This window comes from Myiozetetes cayanensis, unplaced genomic scaffold (assembly GCF_022539395.1).
Source record: "Myiozetetes cayanensis isolate MyiCay16 unplaced genomic scaffold, myiCay2020 scf4, whole genome shotgun sequence".
Lineage (NCBI taxonomy): Eukaryota > Metazoa > Chordata > Aves > Passeriformes > Tyrannidae > Myiozetetes > Myiozetetes cayanensis.
The window spans coordinates 72,061,566-72,086,519 of NW_026087631.1; the positions used below are offsets into that span (position 1 = coordinate 72,061,566).

General features: G+C 53.2%; 4 protein-coding genes across 6 annotated transcripts in view; 3 read left to right on the plus strand and 1 right to left on the minus strand.

The window, feature by feature from the left end:
* SEC11C (SEC11 homolog C, signal peptidase complex subunit) overlaps positions 1-24,954 on the minus strand; it is a 34,005-nt gene that overhangs the window by 1,326 nt on the left and 7,725 nt on the right. The window lies entirely within an intron of this gene.
* On the plus strand, positions 5,271-13,296 carry LMAN1 (lectin, mannose binding 1). Of its 2 annotated transcripts, none has more exons than XM_050329973.1 (13): positions 5,271-5,460; positions 6,061-6,215; positions 6,293-6,400; positions 6,490-6,551; positions 6,755-6,854; positions 7,405-7,528; positions 7,801-7,859; positions 8,133-8,265; positions 8,400-8,575; positions 8,680-8,753; positions 10,274-10,400; positions 10,565-10,686; positions 12,169-13,296. In XM_050329973.1, exons 1-13 carry the CDS (start codon positions 5,286-5,288, stop codon positions 12,203-12,205), a joined length of 1,452 nt encoding a protein of 483 aa, XP_050185930.1. In that variant the 5' UTR covers positions 5,271-5,285; the 3' UTR covers positions 12,206-13,296. The 2 variants fall into 2 exon arrangements, with proteins under 2 accessions (XP_050185930.1, XP_050185931.1); XM_050329974.1 differs by having other exon boundaries at positions 8,683-8,753.
* CPLX4 (complexin 4) lies at positions 14,259-18,247 on the plus strand. The gene is made up of 3 exons (XM_050329983.1): positions 14,259-14,425; positions 16,339-16,426; positions 18,020-18,247. The coding sequence occupies exons 1-3, from the start codon at positions 14,259-14,261 to the stop codon at positions 18,245-18,247; spliced, it is 483 nt and encodes a 160-aa protein (XP_050185940.1).
* On the plus strand, positions 20,866-22,222 carry RAX (retina and anterior neural fold homeobox). 2 transcript variants are annotated; one of them, XM_050329975.1, is made up of 3 exons: positions 20,866-21,121; positions 21,202-21,419; positions 21,749-22,222. In XM_050329975.1, exons 1-3 carry the CDS (start codon positions 20,866-20,868, stop codon positions 22,220-22,222), a joined length of 948 nt encoding a protein of 315 aa, XP_050185932.1. The 2 variants fall into 2 exon arrangements, with proteins under 2 accessions (XP_050185932.1, XP_050185933.1); XM_050329976.1 differs by having other exon boundaries at positions 20,866-21,112.

The following is a 24,954-nucleotide window of genomic DNA, read 5'->3' on the forward strand; positions in this document are numbered from 1 at the left end:
CTCTGTAAAGACCCGCGTTAAACACGCTTAGGAAAAAATAAATAAATAAAGATCCAAACAGCTCCTTGGGGGTTGTGTTTGTGCTCGGTAAATTGTATTGGGATCTGTTTATTGCTCGGTAAATTGTATCGGGATCTGTGTTTGTGCTCGGTAAATTGTATTGGGATCTGTTTATTGCTCGGTAAATTGTATCGGGATCTGTGTTTGTGCTCGGTAAATTGTATCGGGATCTGTTTATTGCTCGGTAAATTGTATCGGGATCTGTGTTTATTGCTTGGTAAATTGTATCGGGATCTGTGTTTATGCTCAGTAAATTGTATCGGGATCTGTTTATTGCTCGGTAAATTGTATCGGGATCTGTTTATTGCTCGGTAAATTGTATCGGGATCTGTTTATTCTCGGTAAATTGTATCGGGATCTGTTTATTGCTCGGTAAATTGTATCGGGATCTGTTTATTGCTCTGTAAATTGCATCGCGATCTGTGTTTGTGCTCGTTAATTGTATTGGGATCTGTGTTTGTGCTCAGTAAATTGTATTGTATTGGGATCTGTGTTTGTGTTTATTGCTCGGTAAATTGTATCGGGATCTGTGTTTGTGCTCGGTAAATTGTATCGGGATCTGTTTATTGCTCGGTAAATTGTATCGGGATCTGTGTTTGTGCTCGGTAAATTGTATCGGGATCTGTGTTTATTGCTTGGTAAATTGTATCGGGATCTGTGTTTATTGCTCAGTAAATTGTATCGGGATCTGTGTTTGTGCTTGGTAAATTGTATCGGGATCTGTGTTTGTGCTTGGTAAATTGTATCGGGATCTGTTTATTGCTCGGTAAATTGTATCGGGATCTGTTTATTGCTCGGTAAATTGTATCGGGATCTGTGTTTGTGCTCGGTAAATTGTATCGGGATCTGTTTATTGCTCAGTAAACTGTATCGGGATCTGGTTTTGGTTTGTTCTGCGATTTGAAAACGTTCCGGTGTTTTAAACCTTCATTTGCCGATGGGGATGATGATCCTGCTCTTCAGGATGGGTTGGGATCCTCCTGATGGCTCCAAGGCCCGGCTGCTGCTCCATCAGCTGCAGCTTGGGGGCACACGGAGCGCGTGGATGCAGCCCCGCGGTGTGGCACAGCACGCTGCTGACAGGTGGAAATGGAAACTGGAGGTGGAAATCCTACCTTTTCCCGCATTTCCAGGCCCATCCATCTTTAATCAGCTGGACAATGATCGGGAAGGTTCCGTGTCCATCACGAGGCTGGCATTGGCCTGCAGAGAAGCAACAGCAGAGAGAAGCTGGAGACACATCTGCACAGTGAAAAGCATTTACCTGTGGAGAGCGGAAATAAAGAAGGCGGCTGCAATCATTTACCAAGGCAAGAGCTCGCTGATTGACAGACCCTTCCCATCACCAAACCCAACCAGAAACGGTGCTTTTCGGGGTGCTGAACCCGTGGTGACGTCACCCCGCAGGTAGCCAGTGCCCCCCGGGGGCAGCTGACGCAAACATCGCCAAATCCCTGCGTGAGGGCTCCAGGGGTTCTGCTTTGCTCATTGTTTGGGACTCCTCGGGACCTTTGTCTGCGCGGTTGTTTTCTATCAGCAAATCATTAAACGATTGTTCGATTGTTTTCTGGCGACCATTCCCGGTTCATTAAGTGCCTGACCTCAGCATTTACCACCACCAACCCCCCCCTCTCCTCTCGGCGTTGCCGTGGAAACAAAGCTTCCTGTGCCGTAATCCAAGCTTATCGAGCTCTTGATCCTACATGTGACCCTTTAATTACTCGCTAAATTAGAATGCTTGGGCGAAAATCACCAGAGGAGGTTAACGTGTTCTCCCGGAGCTGGTCAAGCTGAGATGCCACCGAAATTCGCCGGGAATTCAAATTCCGTGATCCCTGAAGGCGTCTCCTTTCAGGGGGGAGATGAACTTTCCCAACGGGAGGCAGCGTCACTCACTTTCCTTGCCCCGCTCGTCTAAGCCGCGGTTTAATCCGCTAAGGACAATGCGGCGAGTAAATATCAGGTTGATTAATTACGGGGCGAGATTCAGTAACCGCTTGTCGGGTGTAATTAACGTTGTAATTGGAATTAAGCGAGGAACGTGGGAGAATCCTCGAGGGAAATTGGAAGCGAATAAAACCCGGGGGTTAAAACATTCGCCGGCGTCTCGTTAAAATTTGAAGCGATTCTTTAATTAAGAAATGATGATTTGGGTTGGTTTGTCGCTTACAACGCCCCAAAATTCGCCAATCTGGTAAATAGAAATGAGGAGAAAAGATGGGTATCTGTAGGAGACACTCTAAAAAACCAAATAAAAAAAAGGCTGGACTTTTATTTGTAGATTTTTTTCCTCCCTGCTGAAGTGTGGGGGGGGGTGGTACCCTTTTAAAAAAAGAACTTAATCTCTCCAAGATCATCCTCTTCTTCCTCTGAAGCGATTTACCGAGCCTTAAATTGCTCCCACTCGCAGATTAAGCAAGAAGGGATGGCAGAATAAAAGACGAGGGGGTAAAGAAAGCGGAAAAAAAATATATAACAAATAAATTACTGTTTTCTAAAGGAAGTTGTAACTCGCTGGTTCGGTTGTCAATGGAAGCAGCCGCGTTTCTCACCTTCATCAGCCTCTCAGGGCAGCGTCGGTGTCATCACCGTCAGCACCTGGGCTTTGCTTTGTGGAAAGTTGTGAGCGCGAGTGTTGTTTTTTTCCCCGTGGGGTTTCCCGATTAGTCTGAAAAAGGGAGCGAAAAAGAGCGCGTGTGAGTGGCATCTACGCTAAGAAAGTAACACTGAGAGGGGAAGGGAGAGATGGTTTAACCTTCAGACACGCGAGAGGTCGCAGGACGGGGACAGGGACAGGGACAGGGACAGGGCCACGTCACCCTCCTGGTAGATCCTCCGCACCCGGAGGGTGCTCGGAAACACCGGTAGGAACGAGGACCGGGATCGGGACCGCGATGGGGACCTTGCCGTGCCCCGGGGAGGGAGGGGAGGAGCCCGGCCCAGCCCAGCCCAGCCCAGCCCAGGCCCGGCCCTCAGCGACGCCCTCACCCCGCCCCTTCACATCGGATCGTCACATGGAACTCTGTCACGGAACTCTCACACCGAACCTTCACACCGAATCTTCACACCGGACCCACTCACACCGAACCCCCTCATACCGATCCCCCTCACACCGAACCCCGTCACACCGAACCACCTCAGGCCGAACCCCCTCACACCGAATCCATCACGCCGCCCCCTCACACCGAACCTTCAACACCGAACCCCCTCAGGCCGAACCCCCTCAGGCCGAACCTTCACACCGAACCCCCTCACACCGGACCCACTCACACCGAACCCCCTCAGGCCGATCCCCCTCATACCGAACCCCCTCACACCGAATCCCCTCACACCGGACCCACTCATACCGAACCCTCACACCGAACCCCCTCATACCGAATCCATCGCGCCGAACCCCTCACACCGGACCCGTCACACCGAACCCCCTCAGGCGGAACCTTCACACCGAATCCCTCATACCGGACCCACTCACACCGAAACCCCTCATACCGGACCCCTCACACCGAACCCGTCACACCGAACCCACTCACACCGAACCCCCTCATACCGAACCCCCTCAGGTCGAACCTTCACACCGAACCCGTCACACCGAATCCCCTCAGGCCGAACCCTCACACCGAATCCATCGCGCCGCCCCCTCAGGCCGAACCCCCTCACACCGAGCGCTCGCGCCGCCTCACGCCGAACCCCCTCACACCGATCCCTCACACCGAATCCATCGCTCCGCCCCCTCACACCGATCCCTCACACCGAACCCCCTCAGGCCGAACCTTCACAGCGATCCCTCGCGCCGCCTCTCGCGCCGCCCCCTCACACCGAACCCCCTCACACCGAACGCTCGCGCCGCCTCACACCGAGCGCTCGCGCCGCCCCCTCGGGCCGAACCCCCTCACACCGAGCGCTCGCGCCGATCCCTCGGGCCGAACCCCCTCACACCGAGCGCTCGCGCCGCCCCCTCGGGCCGAACCCCCTCACACCGAACCCCTCACACCGAGCGCTCGCGCCGCCCTCGGGCCGAACCCTCACACCGAGCGCTCGCGCCGATCCTCGGGCCGAACCCCTCACCGAGCGCTCGCGCCGCCCTCGGGCCGAACCCTCACACCGAGCGCTCGCGCCGATCCCTCACACCGAACCCGTCACACCGAACCCCCTCAGACTGACCCCTCACACCGAACCCCCTTACACCGACCCCTCGGGCCTCACCTCCCGCCGCCATCGCTCGCGCCGCCCCCTCAGGCCGAACCCCCTCACACCGAGCGCCTGCGCCGCCCCTCGCGCCGAACACCCTCACACCGAACCCATCGCTCCGCCCCTCACACCGATCCCTCACACTGAATCCATCGCTTCGCCCTCACACCGGACCCCTACACCGATCCTCACACCGACCCCTCACCGAACCCCTCACACCGGACCCCTCACACCGATCCCTCACACCGACCCCTCAGGCCTCACCTCTGGCCGCCATCGCTCGCGCCGCCCCTCACACCGACCCCCCTCGCACCGAGCGCTCGCGCCGCCCCCTCGCGCCGAACACCCTCACACCGAACCCATCGCTCCGCCCCCTCACACCGATCCCTCACACCGACCCCTCACACCGAACCCGTCACACCGACCCCTCACACCGCATCCCCTCACACCGAACCCCCTCAGGCCGAACCCTCACACCGAATCCATCGCGCCGCCCTTCGCGCCGCCCCCTCACACCGAACCCCCTCACACCGAGCGCTAGCGCCGCCCCCTCGCGCCGAACCCCCTCACACCGAGCGCTCGCGCCGATCCCTCACACCGAACCCGTCACACCGAATCCCCTCAAGACGACCCCTCACACCGACCCCTCACACCGACCCCTCAGGCCTCACCTCTGGCCGCCATCGCTCGCGCCGCCCCCTCAGGCCGAACCCCCTCGCACCGAGCGCTCGCGCCGCCCCCTCGCGCCGAACCCCTCACACCGAACCCATCGCTCCGCCCCCTCACACCGATCCCTCACACCGAATCCATCGCTTCGCCCCCTCACACCGGACCCCTCACACCGGACCCCTCACACCGACCCCTCACACCGGATCCCCTCACACCGAACCCCTCAGGCCTCACCTCTGGCCGCCATCGCTCGCGCCGCCCCTCACACCGACCGCCCCTCGCGCCGCCCCCTCCCTCTCCCGCCTCCCCTCTCTCGACCAATCAGAGCGCGCCCCGCTGGCCGTGCCCGGCGCGCCGCTCGGCCCAAGATGGCGGCGCGGTTCCCTCAGCTGTCGCTGCCGCCGCTCCTGCTCGCCCTCACCCTACCGGCTCTCGCCACCCCTCCGGCAGCTCCGCATCGCCGCTTCGAGTACAAGTACAGCTTCAAAGGGCCGCACCTGGTGCAGGCCGATGGCACCGTGCCCTTCTGGGTGCACACGGGCAGTGAGTGGCGTGGCGTGGCCGGGGGGGATCGCTGGGGGTTGGTTGGGCCGGCACGGGCCGTGAGGGGGGGGACGGGCCGGGCGGTGCTGAGGTGGCGGTGCTGCCGCTGTTTTAGCGATAAAATCGCGAAATAAACATCCTTTCTTAGTAAATACAAACATTTCTACATCTATGCGTTGTCTGCCCTACAAGTTGAGGCTTTCTAGTTCTTCTTACGCGCCCCCCGCCTTGTAAATGGTAGTTTCTTATGGTTTCTCAGCCGTAAATTCTGCTGTGCATTGCTAGGCTTTAATTTAATCGATATTGCTTCATTCATAAATGTAAATTTATTTTTTTCACTCTGGGCTGCAGGAAACGGTCAATAGAGGAGCTGATTTTTAAAGTGGAATCACCCAAATAGGTGTCATTTAACGCGAGTGAATCGATATCTTCCTAAATATCTACCCGTCGTTTCTTTGCACTCTCAAACCCCTCCCTTTGAAAAGCGCTCCCCTCAAAAGTCCCTTTGGAAAACCCCTCTGTAGTTGAGGAGTTGGAAAGTTTGGTGATTGTGTGGATAATTCATGGATAATTCACGGTTAATTTCCCCTTCCTCGGTAGATGCCATCCCCAGCGCCGATCAGATCCGCATCACCACCTCCCTGAAGAGCCAGAAGGGCTCGGTGTGGACCAAGAGCAAGGCGGCCTTCGAGCACTGGGAGGTGGAGGTGACGTTCCGAGTGACGGGCAGAGGCCGCATCGGAGCCGACGGATTGGTACGCGCCGCTCCGCCTGGCGCCGTGAAAATTCATTTACGCTCCCCAAATCAATTTACGCCTCGCTTTCCCGACAGGCGGTGTGGTTTACGGAGGAGCAAGGCCTGGAAGGGCCCGTTTTCGGGGCGGCCGACCAGTGGAACGGCGTGGGGGTCTTCTTTGACTCCTTCGACAACGACGGCAAGGTGAGGTGGAAGTGGTAAATTCGTGGGAAATTCGCCACCGATTCACCGAAATCGGATGGATCTGTTTATTTACCTTTATTTACCCCTAGAAAAACAACCCCGGCGTGATCGTCGTGGGCAACAACGGGAAGCTCCTCTATGACCATCAGAAGTGAGTTTGCTGTCAGTGTAATTTGGGAGGAAATGGGGAAACTGAAGGAGGAAATTTACCAGACGGATCCCCCCCCCCCCATCTTTTCCTGCGTTCCGTGTAAATTGAACAATTTACAGAAAACTTTCTGTCGAAAACCCCGTTTGGTGTTGATGCTTGTCTGCTCTGGGCTGATGAATCCTGACGTGGTTTGTCTTGTCTAGTGATGGTGCCACCCAAGCCCTGGCCACCTGCCTGAGGGATTTCCGGAACAAGCCCTACCCCGTGCGGGTGAAGATCGCCTACTACCAAAAAACACTGACCGTGAGTACCTTTCACCACCAGAACCATTTACCTCAGAGCCTGAGTCCCCAAGATTGAAATCCACCACTCCAGGCCTCTCATCTGCCAGGAAACAGCAGGGCTCTGAGGGTTAAAGCAGATAGAAAAGCACCGGTAGAAGTGAATCTATCAGACTCATTACGATTTTCAGATGGCTGTAAATTGCTCCTGGGAAGGAGAGACAAGTGCAGGGCTGAGAGCGTGTTGGGCTGCTGATTTCTTGCTCTGCTAGCCACAGGGGGGGTCAGCCATCCACCACAGAGCTGGAGAAAGTTCTTTAAGGGTAAACACGACAGCACTGACAGGGTGGACCTTGCCCCGTGTCGTAATCGACGGGATTCGCAATCGACGTTTTGGACGTTTTGGACGCCGAGGTCGCCCCGTTTGGGGGTGGGCCCGCTCCCTGAGCGTGCCTGAGCGCCGTGTAGATGGATTGTGTTGAGATTGACACACTCTGAGCTGCCCTGTGGATGGATTGTGTTGAGATTGACGCGCTCTGAGCTCGGTCAATGGCCCGTGTTTGTCGCTGCAGGTGCTGGTCAACAACGGCTTCACCCCGGACAAAGATGACTACGAGCTGTGTGCCAAGGTGGAGGACATGCAGCTACCAGCCCAGGGCTACTTTGGGATATCTGCAGCCACGGGGGGATTGGCAGGTGGGGAATGTTTCCATCTGTCACAGAGAGGGTTGGGTGTCAATCCACTGTAAGGATTCCCGACGATGTCATCGATCTTCTGCCGCTTCCCAAAAAGTGCTGATGGGGCTCTGACCTCTCCCAATTTACACTCTGTCCTGACACAACCACCGGCACAGCCTCATCCCCCTGGCACAACTTTGGGAGGGTGCCCTTCCTCCAAGATCGGGAAGGATCTGGCATTTGGGGTTTGGGATTTGGGAGGTGAATTTTGTTTTGTTTGTCGATTGCAGATGACCACGACGTGCTGTCCTTCCTGACCTTCCAGCTGACCGAGCCTGGGAAGGAAGCAGTAAGCACCTTTTAATGCATCATTACCCAATTCCCTGATGGCATCTCCCTCTTTCGGGGATTTCACCACCTGGTTTGAGCTGTGACGTCACCGATCGCAGGAGATGAAATCGCAGGGAAATGAAATTGCAGGGAGATGAAATTTTAGGACAATGAAATTGCAGGAAAATTAAATTGATGCTGCTTTTTTTGGTGGGATTATAATTATTATTTAAAGACCAACATTCTACAAACAACCTCACCCCCCTCTCTCCCTCCTGTCAATACTTCCCAGCCACCAGCAGACGCAGAAATCCCTCAGAAAGATAAGGAGAAATATCAGGAGGAATTCGAGCACTTCCAACAAGAACTGGACAAAAAGAAGGAGGAGTTTCAAAAGGAACACCCCGACGTGCAAGGCCAGCCAGGTGAATTGTTGGAGATGTTTTTCCAGACAAGGCTGATGGGAATTCTGAGGCTCTGCACGGACCAGAGGTGCGTTTGTGGGGGTAAATGACAGCAGCGTGGTTCCTGAGGGGCGTAAATGGCACTTTCCTTTCAGCGGACGACTTCGAGAGCGTCGGCGACCGCGAGCTGAGACAGATCTTCGAGGGGCAGAACCGCATCCACCTGGACATCAAGCAGCTCCACAGGCAGCTGGACACCGTGCTGGACGAGCAGAGGAGGTACCTGGCGGCAATCAGCGAGGAGATGGCCAAAAGAGGAGCCGCTCTGCCGGTAAATTGAAACATCACCAGCCTCATCTTCATGGTTAGGATCTGCTTTTTGTGGTTTGTTTTGTTTTTTGGTGGTGTTGTCGATCTTTTTTTCACTCCCCACAGCAGCTTCCCCAGCAGGAGGTTGAGAAGGTTGTGAAAAGTCAGGAAGAGCTCGTTAGACAAGTGAATGAAATCAGGTAAATGCTTGCTGGGCGTTACGGCCGCACTTTTGATTTCTCTGTGATCTTTTTTTTTTAACCCCCTTTTCAATCTGGAAATTTCCCTGTCAATTCTTTCTGCACCCATCTCATTTCTCTCTGTAAATTAATTTCGTGTCCCTCAGCTGGCTCAGCCCCCCAATTTACCTTTTTTGAGGGGGGGTTTTTTAACATCAAGATTTTTTAACATCAAGATTTTTTAATTCCACTCAAAGGGGTGAGTGTAAATTGAATGTTCTCTGAGTAAACACCCAGCTGCTTCTTCGGAGATGTTTTATTCTCTCTGCCTCAATCAGGAACAGCTTGAAACCCTCCCTTTGTGGGCAGCTCAAACATCCCTCACTTTGTGTTTACAAACAGAAAAAAAACCACCAAAAAAGGAGAAAATCAATTTTTTTCCCCCCCCTCTGTCAATGATTTATCTAAGTAGGTCAATTGTTTTGTTTTTTCTTAATAGAATGAAGATTAAAGTTCCTTCCATTTTTTTTTCCCCTTGTTCTTCCCCTTCCCCTCCCCCTAAAACCTTGGAGGTTTAATATTCTTGCCCAATCTTTCCACCTCGCCGGTAAATTGAATTTGCTCCTTCGCCGGTAAATGAGATTTTCCTCGTTCCTTATCAGCTCAGCCTTGGGCCTGAACATCATCTTAATATTTTCCTTGAAGATTAAAAAGGAAACGCTTGGGTTTTGTGGGCAGGGAGCCATCGACAGCCCGGCGTGGCCGGGGCTTGCAGCGAGGTTCTGATTGCTGATGGATTGTGTCGTTGGGGAGCTTTAGGGCTTCGGTCTGGGGGTGCAGATTGCTGCTGGTGGCAGAGTTGTGATGGAAACACGAGCACCATCAGCGTTTATTAAGTGGGCAGTGGTGCTGATTATCTTCCAGTGAGGCTAAAATACCTCTGGAAAGCGCAGGTAAATTAACACCCATCAGCAGCGCGGCTGTGTGGGACAATCTACAGGTGTAATTGTCGTCCCAGCCGGTCTGGGAGGTGTTTTTTCAGTTTACTGAACCAGTTGAAGGTCAGGTTGGAGCAACCTGGGCAGGTGGAACCTTCCATTTCCCTCCTGACATCGCTCCCATCTGCACCAAAACTCCAAGTTCCGAGTAAATTAAAAAAAGGAACCCCCAAGACCTTTTGATCCCGCTTGTCAATTTTCCGGCGGTAACAAGGCAGAGCTTACCGATATTTTCGCTGCAGATTAATCCTCTTTGCCACCAGTACAACTCCTTCAGCTGTTTCATCATCATCATCTTGCTGGGAAGATGGCAGTAAACTCTGCTTACCCCGGAGATGGGGGATGATGGGGAAGCAGATGGGCGGCGAGTGGAAACCACCGGCGCCGTCCACCCCCCGTTCCATTTACACCGCGATTCCTCCCTAGTTTTTCTTACCAACTGGAGGAAACGCTGTCACAAACAATTTACCGAGCGCTGAGAGGGCTGCAGGTGGGGGGTGGGTGAGGGAAAGCTGTTTTTGGGTGTGGTTTCTCTCGCGGCAGGAGCGGCGTGGCCGACGCGCTGCGATCGACGGGCGGGGCCCACGAGGCCGCCCAGCACTTCAGTGACGTCAAAGAGCACCTGCACCTGCTCAGGAGGGACCTGGAGCACTTAGCCCAGAGGAACCCGGTAAATTCGGGGTTGGACGTGTCAATTCCCACTTTTTTTTGGGGGGTTTTTGGGGTTGTCGATGGTGCAAATTAGTCCTCGTTAATTGACCGCATTTACGGTGGGGTTGTTTTAATTCTTTCCCCTCTGAGTCTCCTCTGACGTCACCCTGCTTGTTGTTGCAGCCGCCTGCTGAGAAAGCCAAGTGCCCAGAGCTGCCACCTCTGCCCTCGTGTCTGTCCACGCTGCACTTCCTCGTCTTCGTGGCGGTGCAGACGCTGCTGTTCGTCGCTTACGTCATGTACAGGTAAATCTATTTACGCTCAGAAACAATCAGACATCGCCCTCGGATGTTCACTGACGTCCCACCAAAATCTGCTGTGATTTGGGGTTTTTTTTAATTATTTTTAATTGGTTTTGTTTGTTATTTGTGCCTTCGAACCATTTACCCGTCCTTTGAACCATTGACACATCCTACAAACCATTTACCTGTCCTTCGAACCATTTACCCATTCTACAAACCATTGACACATCCTACAAACCATTCACCCATCCTACAAACCATTCACCATCCCACAAACCATTCACCATCCTACAAACCATTCACCCATCCTACAAACCATTCACCTCCTACAAACCATTCACCCATCCTTCAAACCATTTACCCATCCTACAAACCATTCACCCATCCTACAAACCATTCACTCATCCTACCACCCATTTACCTGCCCTACAAACCATTCCCCCACCTACAAACCATTCACCATCCTACAAACCATTTACACCATCCTACAAACCATTCACCATCCTACAAACCATTTACCCGGTCTACAAACCATTCACCATTCACCCATCCTACAAACCATTTACCTGCCCTACAAACCATTCCCCATCCTACAAACCATTCACCATCCTACAAACCATTTACCCGCCCTACAAACCATTCACCCATCCTACAAACCATTCCCCCATCCTACAAACCATTCCCCCATCCTACAAACCATTTACCCGCCCTACAAACCATTCACCCAATATACAAACCATTTACCTGTCCTACAAACCATTCCCCCATCCTACAAACCATTCACCATCCTACAAACCATTTACCTGCCCTACAAACCATTCACCCATCCTACAAACCATTCACCCATCCTACAAACCATTTACCTGCCCTACAAACCATTCACCCATCCTACAAACCATTTACCTGCCCTACAAACCATTCACCCATCCTACAAACCATTTACCCGTCCTACAAACCATTCCCCCATCCTACAAACCATTCACCCATCCTACAAACCATTTACCCATCCTACAAACCATTTACCTGCCCTACAAACCATTCCCCCACCTACAAACCATTCACTGCCCCACAAACCATTCACCATCCTACAAACCATTTACCTGCCCATCCTACAAACCATTCACCCATCCTACAAACCATTTACCTGCCTACAAACCATTCCCCCACCTACAAACCATTTACCTGCCCTACAAACCATTTACCCACCCTACAATTTCCACCGCTGTGGTACAACCCATTCCCATCTGACTTGTCTCCTTACAAACCATTTACCTGCCCTACAAACCATTCACCATCCTACAAACCATTTCACCATCCTACAAACCATTTCACCATCCTACAAACCATTTACCCACCTACAAACCATTTACCACCCTACAATTTCCACTGCTGTGGTAAATACCTCCATTCCCATCTGCCTTGTTGTTGGTTTGCTGTGGTAAATGCCTCCATTCCCATCTGTTTTTGGCTTGCTGTGCCCTCCAGGAGCCAGCAGGAAGCAGCAGCCAAGAAGTTCTTCTGATGCCGGGGGAGGTGGCAGCGCTGGGCGCCGTAAATGACCGTAAATGATCGACCGCAAAACCAGCTCCGACCGCGACAACTGACGGTGAAACTCCCAAAATGGGGGTGAGGATTGCAGGGCCTGCCCTCTCAGGCAGCTTCCTCCTCCATCCTCCACCTTTTGTTTTTGGGGGGTGGAGGAGGGGGTTGCTGATTGGTTTGCGGGTGGATGAAAAATTTTCTATTTACCACTTGGATTTCAAAGGGTGAGAAGATTTGTGTTGATTAATCCCAACTCTTCACGAGGGGCAGGTTTGAACGCTCTGTCGATGGTGGGCCTGATCTTTTCTGAGTTTCAACTCTATCTGTTAATTTTATTAGTCATTTTTACTTTGTAATTTATGATCTATGCAATGCCTTGTTTTGTTTTGTTGGGGTTGTGCCACCTGCCCGTCAATTGACGCGGCGGGGGGTGCAACTTTAGAGCTTCAGCGGTAAATTGGGGGAGATTTGAGCCTGCTGAGTGGAGAAATCGCTGCCTGGAGGGTAAATGAGGGGGGGGACAACAAAAAAACAACAACCTTGAGGATAAAACACAGCAGAGTTTGGCCCTTGGCTTCTTTCCACACCAGCAACAATTTACAGGTGCCTTGAGCCGTTCCAACCCCGACTCAATCCACGTCCTTACCCTGTCCTGAGTGGGAAACAGGGCTGGTTTTTATCCAAGAATTCACAGCCAGGAGGAGGAGATAACTTGGGCTCCGTGAGGGGGGAGGGGCGGAACCAACCGCTGTAAATTGGGGCCGGCGAGCGGCGGGTGGTGCCGAGAGAGCCCGATTGGTGCTGATCAAACAACATCTGGGTCTCCCTCCACAGCCCAAAACATGCACAGTAGCAGGGTTTGGGAACCTCCTGGATTACGGTTTGGGGTTCCCCTGCCCTGCTTTGTAAATTGTTTCCCGACCGTGCCACGCCAATTTACCGGGGTCGGGTTTGGTTCTCCGTCCCACCAGCTGATGTTTCCACCCCTCTGTCTTCTCCTGCCTGCTGTCAACCGACCCCTGAGGAGTTCAGAGAGAACCTTATTTGAATAAAGATGCATATTTTTAGTAAGTTTGGTTTGGTTTGTCTTTTCATTCTTTAAAAATTCAATTTTTAACCACGAGTGGCTGGGGACGAATCTTTAATTTACCCTCATTTAATCACCAACAATCCACAGTTAGAGAGCACATCCCATATTTTTTATTCTTTTTTTGTTGGTGGTTGGGGTTTTTTAATAGCCTGCTTTAATTAGAAAGGCTGTAAATGGAAAGATTAAAGCCTTAAACCCATCTGCAAATCCATCCCCATCCCCCCATCATCTCCCAGCTCCGGGGGAACGACCAAAGTGCCATTTGGATAATCAAAAATTCCATCCGAGGCAAGTCCCAAAATCTACAGCCCAGCTGGGTTAGAACCCCCAGACTTGGGGGGATCATTCATAAATAATTAATAAATAATTAATAAATAATAAATAATAAATCATTAAACCCCTCCTGTGTGTAAATGAAGGGAAAATCATTCCATTGTCCTTTCTGCTCCCGGGGATGAAATTTTGATGCATCAAAAAAGGATCAGATTGTTTTATTTTTGGGGGGGTTTTTGTTTTCCTCGAGGACTTTTCCAATCCCATTTCTCTTGTAAACGCTGAAATATTTACACCCAGCGTCGATATTTCCACTCCTGATGGGTTGTGCTTGTGGAAATGGTTTCATCTCCGTGTTTGGAGGCTGAAAATGTCACTTTCACACCATGATTGATTTCTCGGGGTAAAATTAGCTTAAAATTAAGCTTTTTATTCATACCACAAGAAATCTATCGATCTAATGATTGATTTCTTTCTGATGGGGGGTGAGGGGGGATGGAATAATCTGAACCATCTGCCTGCAGCTGCCTCTTTAATCCAGATTATGGCTGGCAGGGCGGGTGGGGCATCCACGGCGCTCTCACCTCGCCATTGACCGCGGGGCTGCTCCGTCCCCGCTCTCCTTTTTGATTTCATTTGATTTGAATTTGGATTTCTGGGGGATTCAAAAATGGCCTTTCTGATGAAGAGCATGCTGAGCAACCAGGTGAAGAATTTGGGGCTGGGGGGAGGAGGGGACGAGAGCAAAGAGGACTCGGCTCCTTCCGACCCGGCGGCGGCGGCAGGGATGACCCGCGAGGAGTACGAGGAGTACCAGAAGCAGATGGTGGAGGAGAAGTGAGTACCAGCTGCTAAACTGCTTGGAAATCACCCCAGAGGAAACCGGAAACAATTCAGCCCTTCCCTGGTTTTTTTGATTTATTTTTAATTTAGTTTAAATCTTTGATGAAAAAGACTGGCTAAAATAATAACGATTGGCCTGGTAAATTGTGGTGAATTGTGGTAAATTGTGGTAAATTGTGGTAAAAGACTGGCTAAATAATAACAATTGGCCTGGTAAATTGTGGTAAATTGTGGTAAATTGTGGTGAATTGTGGTAAAAGACTGGCTAAAGTAATAATGATTGGCCCGGTAAAATGTGGTAAATTGTGGTAAATTCTGGTAAATTGTGGTGAATTGTGGTAAAAACTTGGCTAAAATAGTAATGATGGGCCCGGTAAATTGTGGTAAATTGTGGTAAAAGACTGGCTAAAATAATAACGATTGACCTGGTAAATTGTGGTGAATTGTGGTAAAAGACTGGCTAAAGTAATAATGATGGACCTGGTAAATTGTGGGTAAATTGTGGTGAATTGTGGTAAATTGTGGTGAATTGTGGTAAAAGACTGGTTAAAATAGTAATGATGGACCTGGTAAATTGTAGTAAATTGTGGTGAATTGTGATAAAAGACTGGTTAAAATAATAATGATTGACCTGGTGAATTGTGGTAAATTGTGGTGAATTGTGGTAAAAGACTGGTTAAAATAGTAATGATGGACCCAGTAAATTGTGGTGAATTGTGGTGAATTGTGGTAAATTGTGGTAAATTGAGGTGATTCCTCCTCCTGGAGCTCCAGGGGGAGGAGATTGTCAATGCTTTACGTTTCTTTACCTGCATTTACCGTGCTGGGTTAGGCGGGGGATGATTCCTCGGGGTGTAAATGGAACCTTTGCCACTCGTGCTGATTAAAACATGAGAAGGGAAACAACTCCTGGGACTTGTAGGAGTTGGTTATAAATACAACAACCTGCTTTCTAAAGCTGGGATTCATCTGCTCCTCCACCAGCTGATTGCATAAGGGTTGTGTCAATGTCAATCCCTCTGTCCTGTAAGGTGATTAAAGGCAGGTTAATGACGATGGAATCAGAGGTGGCCCGGTCTGGTTTTAGCCATCAGATATTTCTGGGGTGAACTCTCCAAATAAGTGTCAATTGTTTTGGAATAAAACACGGAATGTTGGTTTTTAAAGAGGAAAATGCAAAAAAGTCATTTTGGGGGAGCAGAGGAAAAATCACTTTTCTTTTTGCAAGTGGTTCTGATGGGACAAAGTCACCCCCACACCGAAATGAGATCGATTTTCCAACAGAATTCCCGTGAAAATGTTACTGGGGAGGTGGGAAATTAATTCCAGGTAGAGGTGGAAAGGGGAACGTTATCCCAAATTACCAAAAGATCTTCTTTTGGCAAATAAATTCACAGTTCAATTGACAATTTACGATTTAAATGTGATGACAACACCAAGGAGCTTTTCCCATGCAGGGAAAGCTTTGGAATCCATTCCCACAGGATGTGGGTGGAACGGTGGATGGACCAGGGAAATCCCCAGGTGACAGATTCCATCAGCACCGCCGGTTTTGGGAGCTGGGCCGCTTTTTGACCCGGGATCCTTTCTCTAAATCTCCCTTCCTGACTTTTTATCCCCACCCAGAAAATCTCCCAGGTGTAAACACCCCAAGAGTCGCATTTACAGAAGGAATTGAAATCGATTGAAATCGCTCGTTCTTACAATTGACAACAACAGGTAGCGCAGATCCAAACTCCAGGCCAAGAATTCCTTAATTTACAGGGCTCCAGGGGGGTGTTCTGAGGACAACTCATTGTGAATTTTTTTTGACAACCCCCTGGGAAGGGATGAGTGTGGATGCAGATGGGTTTGGCAGATGAGTGTCGATGAGCGCTGCCAATCCCCTGCTCTGCTGTGATTTACAGGATGGAGAGGGACGCCGCCTTCGCCCAGAAGAAGGCAGAGCGGGCCTGCCTGAGGGTTCACCTGCGGGAGAAGTACCGGCTGCCCAAGGTAACAATTCACCAAGCCATCAGCACTGTGGAAGAGTCCACTCTCATCAATTTACCCACTAAAAACACCACCACGTGGGGCTCCACCCAGGCGGGTGGTTCGGGCGCTCTGCCATCTCCCATCGTGCTGGAATGGGGTAAATTGTATTTATTCCACACCCCCACCAAAAAAACCACCTCCCCAGGGGGTGGAGGTTTAATTACAGGCAGATTAATTACGGCCATAAAAAGAAAAATAATTAAGCAGGAGATTCAAAAGCGGCTGATTGGATTGCGGGGCCTTAAGGCTGCAAACAGCAGCGTTTTAATTAGCAGCTGACGGGGGGATCATCGGCAGGCCAGGGTGGATGTCGGGTTGCCCATCAGCCCATCGACAATTTCCTCATCCCAGAGGGGCCTGCTGGGGAAGCTGCAGGAGATTTCAGGGCTCAGCTCTCACCTGGACACCTGCAGGGCTCGGAGAGCACCTGGAGGGCTTTTTTGGCAGCTCCAAAGCACGGCTATTTACCGGGGTGAATCAATCAGCAGCACCCACTGGAAATGGGAGCACGAAATTCAGGGCTAAGCAGGGCAAAAATCTGGAGCTCTCTGGGGCAGATTGACGGGAGAAAGTGGCCCCTTAATGAAGCCAATCCTATTAGGGGAGTTGTCAACTTCCATTCGTCATCACCGAGATGGTTTTGGAGAGGCTGAGATGTTTGATCTGTGGGCAGCTTTTGGGGTTTTCATCTTCGTTTTTTTGTAAATGAGGTAAATCCAGGAGTAAATATCTTAATTTAAACCTCTCCTATCCACTCAGTGCCCTTTTTTCCCTGAGGTGGGGAGGTACCTGCAGTCGACACCGGTAAATGTAGGATCATTTACAGGGGAAAGGAATCAGAAGCATTTTGGAAGATTCCTAAAATGACAAATCACACCCAGGGCTTCACTTTTGACAGTGCTGAAATCCTTCTAAAAAAAAACCACAGTGGGCATTGACTGAAAAATCTTGCAGATTGAGCCCCTGAACTGCAGATTGAGGCCCTGAACTGCAGATTGAGCCCCTGAACTGCAGATTGAACCCCTGAACTGCAGATTGAGCCCCTGAACTGCAGATTGAGCCCCTGAACTGCAGATTGAACCCCTGAATTGCAGATTGAGACATCTTGAATGGATTGAGATTGAGATTGAACCCCTGTATTGCAGATTGAGCCCTGAATTGCAGATTGAGTCCCCAGATTGCAGATTGAGCCCCTGAATTGCAGATTGAGCCCTGAACTGCAGATTGAACCCCTGAACTGCAGATTGAGCCCCTGAACTGCAGATTGAGAAATCTTGCATGGATTGAGATTGAGATTGAGCCCCTGACCTGCAGATTGAGCCCCTGAACTGCAGATTGAGCCCTGAATTGCAGATTGAGAAATCTTGCATGGATTGAGATTGAGATTGAGCCCCTGACCTGCAGATTGAGCCCCCCCAAATTCGCAATTTACGCCCGAAAAGCATCGACCGAAAAATCTGCGCTCTCTGTTTCTCCCTAAAACCCAACCAACCAAATGACCCCAAAAAAAAGCTCCTATTTCCATATTTCCTACATTTTTTTTTGGTCTTTCAGAGCGAGCTGGACGAGAACCAAATCCAGATGGCGGGGGACGACGTGGGCCTGCCGGAGGATTTACAGAAGATGGTGGCGCAGGACCAGGAGGAGGAGGAGGACAAGGACTCCATCCTGGGCCAGCTGCAGAACATCCAGAACATGGACGTGGATGCCATCAAAGAGAAGGCGCAGGCCACTTTCAGCGAGATGAAGCAGGCGGCCGAGCAGAAGTGTTTGCTGATGTAGGAGGGCGGTGACATCACCAGGGCTGCTCAGCCCTAGGGCGTCCCGCCTGAACGCAGGGAAGAAGAAATCTTTGGAGCCACTCCAAACCCCCAGGGGAGGGTGGCAATTTACAGCTCTTTCTATCTTTAGAAGAAGTTTCGGACCGGGACGTTTTTCCCGCGCAACAAAAAAACAAACAAATAAAATAAAAAACCACAAGAAAAAAAGAAGTTAATAGAGGGGAAGAGGAAAAAAAAATGTGCCTTTTTTTCCGTGCTATTAAAATTGGGGGAGGGGGAGGGGGGGTTAGCAAAGTGGGTGCATCAGGTAGAGGTGAATTTTAATAGGGCTTTCAGAAATAAACGCTTTTATTTCTTATAAAAACAACCATCAGTGTTTCAAATATTGTGTGTATATTGTGTAAATATTGTGTAAATGTCTGTCTACACCTCACCGAGTAAAAATGTTAATGTGAAACGGTTGTGTCCTTCCTTTCCCTCTCCTTTCCTTCCTCCCTTTTTTTTCCTCTCTCTTTTTTTTTCCACCTCTTTTTTGTCCACGCTCGGACTGGAGGGGAAAAAAAAATCCCTCCCCAAATTTCCATCAGCCCTTCATTTCCCTCCAACTGGACCCCAAATTTCCATCAACCTTTCAATTTTTGGGAATCCCCCCAACCCGCGCCGGGGACATCCTGAAAAAAACTCAGGGAAGAATTTGGGGTTTTAAGGAAGGGTGAGGATGGGACGTGGTGGGCAGAAGAGGAGCAGATGAAAGGTTTGGGTCACACGGGAGCCCCTCCCTGTGGGATTGGGGGTTCTTAGAGCGTTAATAGGATCGCTGGAGCTCAAGGCCCTCGTCATCCCATCAAGATAAACGTCGCCGGTGGGTCCTGCTCTGAAGAGATCGCCACTCAATTAGGCTAATTGGAAAACACAAGTAAAGAAGGATTGCGTTAATTCCAGCGTAATTATTCAGTGATTATTTCAGATTGATATCATAAAAATAAAAGGCGGGAGCGAAGGAAGAACCTGTGGCGTGTCAGGATGATGATGTCACCGCGTGAACCAAAGGATGAAAGATGTTTTTTTGTGGGATTTCTCTCACCTTGCCGGGCCAAAAACCATCCCCACATCTACCCGGGAGTTTCGGGAAGGACGGGAGGGGATTGTTTTGTGCAAACCCCCGAGAAATTAGGGACATCGCGCGGCCCATTCACCCTCGAGAAGAAATTAGGGACATGGCAGGGCCCATTCATCTGCGCTAATGGAGTTCTGGGGGAATCCACACGTAGATTACGGCGGCACAATGGCCCCTGACCGATTGCTTTGAGTACCCTCCGATGTCCCCACAATGGCACCGGCTCGCTTTTTTTTATGTCGCGCACAAAAGCCACGCTAACCTTTTCTTGTCTCTCTTCTGGTGGCCTCTTCCCTCTCTGAAAAGGGAGTTGTTGTGGCCCCCGAGCCACCCCCCGGCTCCCAGTGAAGGAAAAGCTCACCTGGAGCTGCGAAAAACCTTCTAAAATAGTCATTTAAGTTTGGGACATACGACAGTAAACCTGCAGGAGCGACCGCAGGCAGTTTTTGAGGTGGTTCCTCGGGAAGGAGCCGCTCGAAACGCAGCCCCTTTCGGTAGGAGAGGCAGCGTAAATGAGGATTTACCGAGCGAGGTCGTAGGTTTTTATTAGACCGGTAAATATAGCCGGAGAAAGCAGCACTATCAATGTTTTTTCATTCACACGCGCGCCCCTCCGATGCTTCCAACGGGAGCATCTTCAGAGCTAAAAGCGGGGGCTGAAAATGCCTTAAATGTCCCTTAAATGACGTGGGACAAAAGGGACGTCTGGTGCCTCAGAGGAGCGGGGAAGTAAAAAGCGATAAAGTGAGGGGAAGAGAAAAGCAGCAAAAACCACGCGGGCAGGAGAGGTTTTCTGGTTAGCGCTGCGTCCACCTCCTCCCCCGAGCCAAGCACGAAGTGACGTACCACCCAAAACCATTTTGCACACCCCCCAGCCCCACTCGCGGCGTCACAGAGCCCGGTTCCGATCTACACCAGCGTCTCGGGGAAGTTCCTCACGAATGCGAGGGAAGTCTTAAAGGCCGAGCCCACCTCCTTCAGGTGTCTCCTGAAGCCCCTCGGTGTGTAAATTGGAGCGTCCCGCGGGGCACCTGCTCGTTCACCCCCGATCCCCCTGAGCCAGATCCTCCCGCGGGGCAGCGTCCGATCGATCCATCCGGGAGGGAATCTGTGCGCGCCGGAGCCGTCGGGCAAAGAGAAACGAGGGGACACCGCCGGGCTCCCTCTCCCTTCCCCGGCCACTCCCGCCGCCAAGGCTCGGTCCCACCGCGCTTTCCCCCGGCTCTCGGGAGCGCTGCCCGGCCCGCCCCTCCTGCAGGGTCCCGGATGGCACCGCCGGCTCCTGCGGGGCGGGGCGGGGACCGGGGGGGATGCCCTGCCCTGCCCTGCCCTGCCCTGCCTCTCCCCCCTCCTCTCCGCGCCGGAGGGGCCCGGGGGGCCTCGCCTTCTCCTGCTCGTGTCCCACCGCCCCCCGGGCACTCCTCCCCCGCCCCGAGGAGGCCAACCCGCCCGGCGGCTCCGTGCCAGAGCTGCCCGCGCCGGGGCCCCGGGCCGGCCGCCTCATGCACCCTCCGGGCGCCCCGCTCGCCATGGCCGAGGGCGCCTTCTCGCCCCCCGGGGCAGGGGGCAACAACCCGTCCAGGCTGCACAGCATCGAGGCCATCCTGGGCTTCCCCAAGGATGAAGGGCTGCTCGGAGCTTTCCCCCCCGACGGCGCGGCCAAGGAGGCGGCTCGGAGGGGGCCGCGTCACTGCCTGCCCAAGCTGCCCGCGGAGCCGCCGCCGGCGGAGCCGCAGGGCCGAGCCGAGCGCTTCCAAGGTGAGCGCCCCGCGGGAGGAAGGGAAGAGAGGAAGGTTGGGCTGGGCGGGTGACCCGCGTGTTTTATCCCCCCTTCCTAGAGCCGTTCTGCCCCGGCAGCGCCAGCCCCGAGCTGCCCGAGGGCAAAGCGTCGGACGAGGAGCAGCAGCCCAAGAAAAAACACCGGCGCAACCGCACCACCTTCACCACCTACCAGCTCCACGAGCTGGAGCGCGCCTTCGAGAAGTCCCACTACCCCGACGTGTACAGCCGCGAGGAGCTGGCCATGAAGGTCAACCTGCCCGAGGTCCGCGTCCAGGTAACGCCCGGCCCGACCCCCCGCGACCCCCGCCATCGGGGAGCCACCCGTGGGTGGCTCGGGCGGCCGGAGCAGCAGCGATCCCCGCTCGGTGCGTGGCTGGGCGGCCCCGCCGGGTCTCGGGGTCGCTCCCCGTGGCGTGTCCACCCCGGGGCCGCCGGGCTGGTGGTGGGTGGACAAGCGGGCTGGTTCTGCCGCGGGGTTGTTTCCCACCGAGTTTGATGCACCGGGGAACCCCCCAAACCCCTTCGTGCCCCGCTGCGTGCCCCCTGGCTCTGTTTCATCGCTGCACCCTCCCCGGGGCCCGCCTGACGCGGCTGTGCCTGCAGGTGTGGTTTCAGAACCGACGGGCCAAGTGGAGGCGGCAGGAGAAGCTGGAGGTGACCTCCATGAAGCTGCAGGACTCGCCCATCCTCTCCTTCAACCGCTCGCCTCAGGCGACGCCCATGGGCGCCCTGAGCACCAACCTGCCCCTCGAGACGTGGCTGAGCCCACCCGTGCCCGGCGGCGCGGCCCTGCAGAGCCTGCCCGGCTTCGTGGGCTCCCCGCCCGGCGGCAGCTTCACCCCCCCGCCCTCCTTCCTGAACTCTCCGGCCGTCACCCACGCCCTGCAGCCCCTGGGGGCCATGGGGCCACCGCCGCCACCGCCGCCACCGCCACCGCCACCTTACCAGTGCGGGGCCACCTTTGTGGACAAGTTCCCCTTGGACGAGGCCGACCCGCGCAACACCAGCATCGCCGCCCTGCGGCTCAAGGCCAAGGAGCACATCCAGTCCATCGGCAAGCCCTGGCAGACCATCTGAACCGTCGGAACTCACTCCCTGGGAGGGGGGGAAGGGGGAAGGCCCGGCCCGGTTCGATCGAGGGGCGCCCTTGGCCGGCTGTCCCTTCGCCACCAACCTTTCCCCCCCTCGCGCCTTCACTCGCTTTGTATTTTGTGCTCCCTTTTTAATTCCCTTTTTTTCACCCCGAAGAGTTGGGGGCCCGATCCTAGCTTAGAAAAAAAAAAACCAAACCAAAAAAACCGATCTCTTTTGTCCTGTCTCCTCTCTACCCGATCCTTTAGTGGCAATAAAAGCTGCAAAGAGCCGTGTGAGGTGCCCGGGAGCCCAGGGGTCCCATCCTACCCGGGGAGGGGGCTCTGCTTTTTATTTTCCACATCTGCACGGAGGTTGTGGAGGGGTGGGAGATGCCTGGCTGTGGACTCTTCTCTCCTCCTCCTCCTCCTTCTCCAGCAGCAGGAAAGGAACCCGTGGCCAGTTGAGGGTCCCCGCTGGGTGCCTCGTAGGGCAACCCTAATTTCAGGTGGGTTTTGCCCGCCCTGCCTGCCCAGCGAGGCTGGCACAGCCGTGCCCACCCAAACCCGAATTGTGGCGTCTTTATTTCCCATCATCTCCGTTACGGGCTCTAATGGGGCTGGGACGCCGTAAATGAAACACCCCCCGCTCCTCCAGCGGGCGCGGGGCGCTCTGCACACTCGGGAGGTTGTGGCAATTAACGTTTCTCATTAGGGAAGGGAGGGAGAGATGCACAAGTGCCCTCATTGTGTGCGGGGGGGACGATTCAGCGCGGACTTGGGAGCCCTCTCCTTTCACCATTTCCCACTCGTCGTGGCCAGACAAAGGCCGGCGTCTAATTATATTTTCCCAATCTGCGCGGGTCTTTTGGAGAGCCCTGTCAGCACCGAGGATGTCAACTTTGTTCAGCCTCGCTCCGGGGGAGCTTTTTAACCTCGGGCAGCAGTTTCTAAACATCCCTTCGCAGCCTCCTCCCCACCCATTGTCTGCAGAGCTGCTTTTAAAAGCTCCTAACGGGGATCCCTCTGTTTTTCAGATGTTTTTTTCTCCCTTCGGTTTTTAGCTCTTACTCCAGCACTGCTGCTTTCCCACATTTTGACACCGCTGCCCTCCTTTTTCCCTCCCCGTTGCTTCCAATTTTCCTGTAAAACCATCGGAAAGACCCCCCCTGACTTCCTCATCAGCTGTCAGCGCTGTAAAGCACCAAGGAAAGCTCCGAGTTTCCCTCTAAGAAATAAATATTTTAACCAGCTGAACACGAGCGCAAACTCCCAGCTTTCTCCTGCCCCTCTCTGATTTTTTTCCCCCCACTTTCTTCTAAACTGTCCCTTTTTCCGTTTTAAAAAGCTCGTTTGTTCGTTTGCTTGGAAATGTCTTCTCCCTCCTTAATTGGGTGCCGAGTCTAATAATCCTGCCTCGGCTTGTTAACTGTACAATGGCAGTCAGAGTTAATGACCCATTAGTGATTAATTCCTTAAACAGCATCTAATTGCTCCCTGTAAAACCCTTTTCTTAAAACTGGATTAAATCATCTAGATCCTTAACCACTTCTTTGCTCTGCCTTGGCTAAAGGCTCTTAGCGTGGCCTTTTGCTGAGTGGTGTCTGCTCCTCCTTTTGCTTAAACTGCGTTAACAAGAGAGTGTTTTTAGTGTTTATACTCATTTACAGCACCCAAGGATGAATAATATTGATGAAAAATGACGGTGAGTGGATAATTGTGAGGGAAACACCGGGATGGAACTCGGTGTCAACAGCAAGAGCGCCCTGACCTCCCTTCCCATCCTCCCGGTGGAAAATTCGCTGGGTGTTCAAGAAAATCAGCAAAAAGCTACCTCGTTTAAGCCAAGTTTGGAGAGAGGTGAGACTCAGCTTCCAGCGGAGCAGGGCTGGCTCTCTCCGGCGGGGATGGCTCAGGAGCAGCAGGCTGGCTGTGGAAATGCTTCGCTGCCGCGCCCTGGGAGATGAAAACACACAGAGCTCAGATTTCTGCTCCCCTGTCCCCTCACACCGGGTGTCCCCTCAGTCCCCTCAGGTCGGATGTCCCCTCACCCCTCAGGCCGGGTGTCCCCTCAGTCCCCTCATGTCGGATGTCCCCTGTCCCCTCATGCCGGGGGTCCCCTCACCCTCAGGCCTGGGGTCCCCTGTCCCCTCGGTCCCCTCACGACTGAGATTCCCTTGTCCCCTCGGTCCCCTCATGCCGGGGGTCTCCTGTCCCCTCACTCCCCTCACGATCTGGGGTCTCCTGTCCCCTCAGTCCCCTCATGCCGGAACTCTCCTGTCCCCTTACCCCTCATGCCGGGGGTCTCCTGTCCCCCTACTCCCCTCACCCCTCACGGTCTGGGGTCTCCTGTCCCCTCACCCCTCAGGTCGGGGGTCTCCTGTCCCCTCACCCCTCATGGCCGGGGCTCCCCTGTCCCCTCAGCCCTCATGCCGGGGGTCTCCTGTCCCCTCATCCCTCAGGCCGGGGTCTCCTGTCCCTCGCCCCTCACGGTCGGTGGTCTCCTGTCCCTCACCCCTCATGCCGGGGGTCTCCTGTCCCCTCACCCCTCATGTCGGGTGTCCCCTGTCCCCTCACCCCTCAGGCCGGGGGTCTCCTGTCCCCTCACCCCTCATGCCGGGTGTCCCCTCATACCCTCATGCCGGGTGTCCCCTCAGTTCCCTCACGACCTGGACTCCCCTGTCCCTCACCCCTCATGGCCGGGGGTCTCCTGTCCCCTCATACCCTCAGGCCGGGACT

Coding starts and splice junctions, on each gene's coding strand:
- RAX (XM_050329975.1), top strand. CDS start 20,866: ATGCACCCTCCGGGCGCCCCGCTCGCCATGGCCGAGGGCGCCTTCTCG. Junction 21,122..21,201: donor CCGAGCCGAGCGCTTCCAAG/GTGAGCGCCCCG, acceptor CCCCCTTCCTAG/AGCCGTTCTGCCCCGGCAGC. Junction 21,420..21,748: donor TGCCCGAGGTCCGCGTCCAG/GTAACGCCCGGC, acceptor CTGTGCCTGCAG/GTGTGGTTTCAGAACCGACG.
- LMAN1 (XM_050329973.1), top strand. CDS start 5,286: ATGGCGGCGCGGTTCCCTCAGCTGTCGCTGCCGCCGCTCCTGCTCGCC. Junction 8,754..10,273: donor AGACAAGTGAATGAAATCAG/GTAAATGCTTGC, acceptor CTCTCGCGGCAG/GAGCGGCGTGGCCGACGCGC. Junction 10,401..10,564: donor ACTTAGCCCAGAGGAACCCG/GTAAATTCGGGG, acceptor TTGTTGTTGCAG/CCGCCTGCTGAGAAAGCCAA.
- CPLX4 (XM_050329983.1), top strand. CDS start 14,259: ATGGCCTTTCTGATGAAGAGCATGCTGAGCAACCAGGTGAAGAATTTG. Junction 14,426..16,338: donor AAGCAGATGGTGGAGGAGAA/GTGAGTACCAGC, acceptor TGTGATTTACAG/GATGGAGAGGGACGCCGCCT. Junction 16,427..18,019: donor AGAAGTACCGGCTGCCCAAG/GTAACAATTCAC, acceptor TTGGTCTTTCAG/AGCGAGCTGGACGAGAACCA.